The following is a 5,636-nucleotide window of genomic DNA, read 5'->3' as shown; positions in this document are numbered from 1 at the left end:
CTCCCCCACTCACCCCCCCCCCTCCTCCTCCCTCCTCGTCTCCATGTAGATCATCGAGGCTGCTGCGGCGTCGTTTGCCAAGGCTGGAGGCAACGAGCTGACCATTTTCAAGCTCATGACCGACCTCTCGCCTGAGACTTGCGCAGGCTTGTCGCAGAGGGCGTACGTGGCCATGTTGGCTCTCTCGGGCACATTCGTTCTCCGTGGCAAGTTTGTCTCGCTGGCGAGGTCGCCTGGCAAGGATGTTGTCGAGGGCAATCTCCTCGAGCTGCTGGGTGACAAGCTCAAGCGGCTGGGTGGCATCGCTCATGTGGGCTCGCTTGCCTCGTCGCTTGACGCTACTATGTCCGAGTACGTCGACAACGAGTACGGCTCAATGGACGCCTTTCTCTCCCGCCCAGCTGCCCGTCGCAAGTTCAAGCTCAAGGATGAGATGGTGACGTCAGCTGGTGACTCGGCAACTCGGACGACCATGGAGAAGCTGACCAAGCGCATCCGCACCATCCTCCTCGACTCGCCGCCCTCTGACGACGGCGACCGCCCTTGCCTCACCCTCGACGATGTGTGGGGCAAGCTCCCGCACCGCGACAAGGACTTTATCAAGCGCAAGTTCCGCTCGCTCAAGCGCTTTATCCTCCTTCCCTACGTCTCGCGCGTCATCGCCGTCGACGACTCTGAGTTTGTCTACGTCCGCGCCCAAGCCCCGCAGGAGGTCCTCGACATTATGGAGCGCCGCGACGACGTCTTTGCCGCCTCGCTAGTCCGTCCGGACCCTGCTGCCTCTGCCGCGCAACCAACGTCTGCTGCTCCGTCGGCCGCTGTCGCCGCTACCGTTGCCGACGCTGCCGACGCCGCGGCCGCTTCGGGCGAGCGGATCAACTTTGCCAAGGTTGTCGCCACACTGCTTGCGTCGGGCCGAACCTCACGCGCCGACCTGGTTGCTCACCACGGCTTTGGTGCGGGTGTCTGGGACTTTGTCTCCTCGCACCCCGAAGTCTTTTGCGTTTACGACGACGAGACCGTTCAGATGCGCGACCTGTTGCCCATCCTCATCCAGGAGCAGCGAACGGTCAACGAGCTCTTTACCGCCAATGTCCAGCTGCGGACGCAGATCCACACGCTCTCGCAGATGATGCAGCAATCGCAGGCCGGCGGTACCATGCTCGGCTCGCCGGTCCAACCGCGCCCACCGCCGGGCTTCATGTAGCTCTGCCACGGTCATCGTGGCGGCTAGTCGACGTCGGAAAAGTCCGATTCCTCACCGGGCGATGCGGTCCCACTTGTGAGCGAGCGGAAGAGCGAGCAGGCCTGCGCGGCTGCAGCGCGGTCGCGCGGCTCGTCAAGAAAGTCGAGGATGCGGTGCCAGACCGGAATCGGGAACATGTTCTGCGCGAGCACAGCGTTGCGCTCAAGCTCGCGGGTGGCCAGCTTCTCGGGCGTTGCCCGCCGTGCGTTGATCTCAGCCGCCAGCGTGGCGAGTGTTGTTGGTGAGATAAAGGTAGTAAGGACAAAGCCGTACTGCTGCGGCTCCCACTCGGCGAGCCACTCGGCGACAATCTGCACTTCCGGTGACAGCGCCGGCCGCGGCGGCTCTTCGTCGGCCGAGAACGACGACGACTGAAGCGCTGCAGCGGCCTTGGTCACGTCGAGCGAGACGTGGTCCGACGAGCTCTCATCGTCCGACCCATCACACGCCTTCTTGGTCCGCTGGAAAACCACCTTATCCACTGTCAGCACTGGTGACGACGCAGCTGCAAAGCTGTTGTCCCGAAGGTGCAGGTCCACGAACGCCTTGTTGCTCCGCTCAATCTCGTTGAGTTCGGACGGCCGCCGCATCCGGTGCGTCGCCGATCGACGCGACAAGCTGCTCTTGACCAGACCATTGCGTTTCCGCGACTCGCGCGCCTTACCCTTGCCCTTGGCCACGGCCTTGCCCTTGGCCTTGGGTGTCCGACCGCGTCGCTTGACCCTACTCTTGGCCTTGGCCTTACCCTTGGCCTTACCCTTGGCCTTGGCCTTGCCCTTGGCCTTGACCTTGCCCTTGGCCTTTCCCTTCGGCTGCGAGCTCCGAGTCGTTGACGTGTGGGGTAGGACCAGCTGCTCGTCCACATCGCTTGTCTGGGATCGCTTGTAGTCGTGGGTATCCCTTTTCCTCCGCCTGTCGCCACCCGAGGTGTCGCGCTGGCTCGCGTCAGGGCCGATGCTGGATCCACGGAGGCCAGGTCGCAGAACTACTGATACTGCAGACGTTGACGTGGCGGTCGCCATTACCTGCGTTTGGCTCGCCTGCGGGCTGCCTAGGCAGGAAAACTTGCGTCCGGCGGCGACGATGGCGGTTGAGCGTGAGCGGTTAAGCGTCTGCGTTTGGATAGAGAGCGATGATGAGGCCGAGCCGGGGGACGGCGATCTTGCGGGCACGAGGCTGTGGAGCCTGTGTCTCGGACTTGCAGACTGCTTACACGGCGAGCGGTCGCACTTGGCGTCGCGGTGGCGTACATCAGCCCTGGCCTTGGTCTTGGCCCTAGCCTTGTCCTTGCCCCGTGTGCGGCCACGGGCATAGTCGCGATCACGACCGCGATCACGATCGCGGTTCTTGTGGCCGTGGGCGTGCATTCTGCGGTCGCGGTCGCGGTCACGACCAGCGTGATGCTGGCCGCGGGTCTTGCTACGGATGCAATCGCGACTGTGGTCGCCGCGCATGCGCGAGTGGCGATTACGGTTCCGGTTTCGATCTCGGCCCCGGTCGCGGGCGTGGTCATGGTCCCGGTCACGGGTGTGGTTGCGGTTCCGGTCGCGGTCCCGGTCCCGGTTGCGACCGTGGCGGCCGCGGTGGCGACGGTTGTGGCCGCGGCGAGCGCGGCGGTCGCGCGGAGAGCCCCTGCGGTCCTTGCTGTATTGCCGCGACGTGGGGCGGCGCGCCACCTTGGATGTCGTGGCCGGTGTCTTTCGTGTGTGCTCAGCCTTGGGCGTCCGCGGTGACGGCGTGTGCTCCTCGTGAGCATGGCGAGACGGGCTTGACGAGCGGTGCCGTGAGCGCGAGCGTCGACGGTGCTTGCGGCGTCGATGGGCATGGTGACGGTTCTTGCGCTTGGACGTGCTCTTGGTGGTTGAAGACACAGCGTGCCTGGTACGCGGGCGGTCAGAGCGGTGGGGCGAGCGGTGCTTCCGCAGCGAGATGTCACCACCAGAGACGCCGGATACGAGGGCCAACTTTGCCACACGAGCATGTGGGCTGCAGCCGCGCGAGTTGGCTGTAGTGCCTGAGACGGCAAAGGAGGTGCGGCGGCCGGTACGGTCGCCACGGTGGCGGCGATCCGACGGCTCGGCCGAGCGACGGCCCGACGGCGAGGCCGACGAGGAGGTGGAAGACGACGACGAAGAAGACGACGACAGGGACGCAGGCGCGGCATGCAGAGCCGAGCGACGCAGAAGAGGTGAAGAAGAGTCCTCCGAGGAGGTGGATGTCGATGAGACCGTGCACAGGTTACACGACGACGAGTTTCCCAAGAGCAGAGTCCGGTGCGGCGACGAGCGGGTGACGGAGCGGCTCGGTGGCGAATGAAGCGGCGGAAGGTTGGCTGGTGGCATGGACGGGTGGCGCTCGACGTCATACGGCGCGTTCGACAGCGGCTTTGGGCTTGGGTCGATGCGGAGGTCGAGCGTTATGTCTGACGACGACGACGAAAGCACCGACTTTGGCCGCAGTGGCAGCGGCGAGATGTGTATCTCTGGCCGTTGTGAGTGGGCGAGCGAGGCCGCGCGGCGACGGCGGCCAGGCTCGAGCGAGGCCGCGCGGCCGTCGTTCACAGCGCTACCCGAGTAGAGTGCTGCTTTTGAGCGGTCATCAACGTCGGCGCCCGGCTCGCGCGGCGCGACGCTTTGGGAGCGGATACCGGTGGCATGTGGAAAGTTGGGCGAAGTCGGGGTGTTGTTGCTCGAGGTGGTCATCGTGCCAAGTGTAGTGCTCGACGAGTGGTGCTGAACGAAGGCCTGGGTTTGGGCCTCGACGGCAGCGGCGTGTGGCGTAAATGGCGAAAAAGGCGAGCACGGCGACTCGGGCTCGACAGCCGGCATCGGGGCGAGCGGCGGCGGAGCGAGGCCCGGGCGAGCCGAGTGCGGCTGGTTGTCGAGCGAGGGCCCCAAGAGGGGTTTGTCAACGGCCAGTGACGCAACCGACGACGAGGTGTGGAGGGGGACCTGCTCTTCCGAGGCCACCGACGAGCGAGCGGAGGCCGGTAGCGCAGTTTCCGACGACGAGCCGACGTCGATCGAGGCCAGGCTTGGATAGCGGAGTTGAGCAGAAGAGAGAGTGACCATGGAGGTAGACTGGCCAGACGGAGCGAGGCGGGCCGTGGCGAGAGGCGAAGAGCCTTGCGCGCGCGAGGTCTGCGGGAGAGCATCTGGGTTGGCCACAGGGGGCGAGGCGGCAGGCGGGGCGCGGAAGGCGAGCGGCGAGGCGGTGTGTAGGTGGCGCGGGGTAATGACAAGGTCGTCGGTGACAAGCGAGGACTGCGACTCGGACTCGAGAAGATCGCGGCGGGCAATAAAGCCTGTCCGGTGCGAGCTTGAGCGGTTCGAAGCCGACGAGCCAGTGGCACGGCGGACGCGTCGGTGAATCGGTTGGGAAATGGATGACAATGAAGAGGAGGAGGACGTCGCGCCGTCGCAGATAGGGGTGGAGGAAGAGGAAGAGAAAGAAGAAGAGGAAGAAGTAGATGCGGACGTCGACGAGTTGGACGACGACGAGCCTGAAGCCGAGCGGTTGGTGGTGGATGAGGTGGCCGAGCCGCCGGACGGAATGTCGTCCGAGTCGGACATGGACGACTGCGAGGAGAACTGGAACTCGGGCAGGTTGAGCTCGCGGAGCGGGCGGAGCTTGCGGCAAATGCGGTTGAACGAAGGCCGTTTTGCCGGATTCACCTCACAGCAAGCAGCAGCAAGGCGCTTGAGAATGCGCGGGGCCGAGAGGTTTTTGCGGTAGAGAAGCTCGATGAGCTTGCCGTACGAGTAGACGTCTGCCGGAAAGGAGTAGCCATCAGCCGAGGGCGAGTCGACCTCGGGCGCCATGTACCCGTCTGTTCCCGTGCCAAACGAGAGGTTGAGTACGTCGACGGGCGTTGATCCGTTGAGGAAGCGGGCGAGGCCAAAGTCTGTGATCCGTGGGTTGCCCTGGCGATCAAGAAGGATGTTGTCGGGCTTAAGATCGCGATGGAGAACGTTGTGCGAGTGGAGGTAGCGCATGCCACGCGCGATACCCTTGGCCACCTTGACCGGATCGACGTCACGAATGAGATCACCTAGCTGAAAAGCGAGATAGTCCATGACAACACCAATCTTTGGTTCACCATGCACCGTAGTGTTAGTCATGCCATGAATGGTGATGACATTCCGATGATTGATGTCCATCAGCAGCTGCAGTTCTCGAAACAGATCCTCTTGGTCTCTCCGTGACCGGGGAATCTTGATAGCCACATCATTACCATGCCACTCTGCACGGAACACCTTGCCAAACGAGCCCTGTCCCACAAGCTTGACATGCCGAATCTCGTTGAACGGGATCCAGTCGAGGAGGACCCGCGCCATAGTGGTGGTGGTGGTGGTGGTGGTGGTGGTGGTGGTGGTGGTGGTGGTGGGGG

The 5,636-nt window shown here is 64.1% G+C and overlaps 2 protein-coding genes across 2 annotated transcripts in view; both read right to left on the bottom strand.

Annotated features, from left to right (window-relative positions):
- Positions 1-174, bottom strand: part of AMSG_06507 (NEK protein kinase) — a gene marked incomplete at both ends in the record, with an annotated part of 3,362 nt that extends 3,188 nt beyond the window's left edge. Inside the window, one exon of the mRNA XM_013900904.1 lies at positions 125-174. Within this exon, the coding sequence (XP_013756358.1) occupies positions 125-174 (50 nt within the window). The remainder of the gene's footprint in view (positions 1-124) is intronic.
- An 814-nt stretch (positions 175-988) lies between these two features.
- On the bottom strand, positions 989-5,583 carry AMSG_06505 (TKL protein kinase; the record flags this gene model as incomplete). The annotated part of the gene is made up of 4 exons (XM_013900903.1): positions 989-2,661; positions 2,718-2,890; positions 3,132-4,564; positions 4,724-5,583. 4 exons carry the CDS (start codon positions 5,581-5,583, stop codon positions 1,231-1,233), a joined length of 3,897 nt encoding a protein of 1,298 aa, XP_013756357.1. The 3' UTR covers positions 989-1,230.
- Between the last annotated feature and the right edge of the window lie 53 nt (positions 5,584-5,636).

The sequence above is a fragment of the Thecamonas trahens genome (assembly GCF_000142905.1).
Source record: "Thecamonas trahens ATCC 50062 unplaced genomic scaffold supercont1.33, whole genome shotgun sequence".
NCBI lineage: Eukaryota > Apusomonadida > Apusomonadidae > Thecamonas > Thecamonas trahens.
Note: the sequence above shows the minus strand (reverse complement) of the source record. Positions and strands in the feature narration are given on the sequence as shown.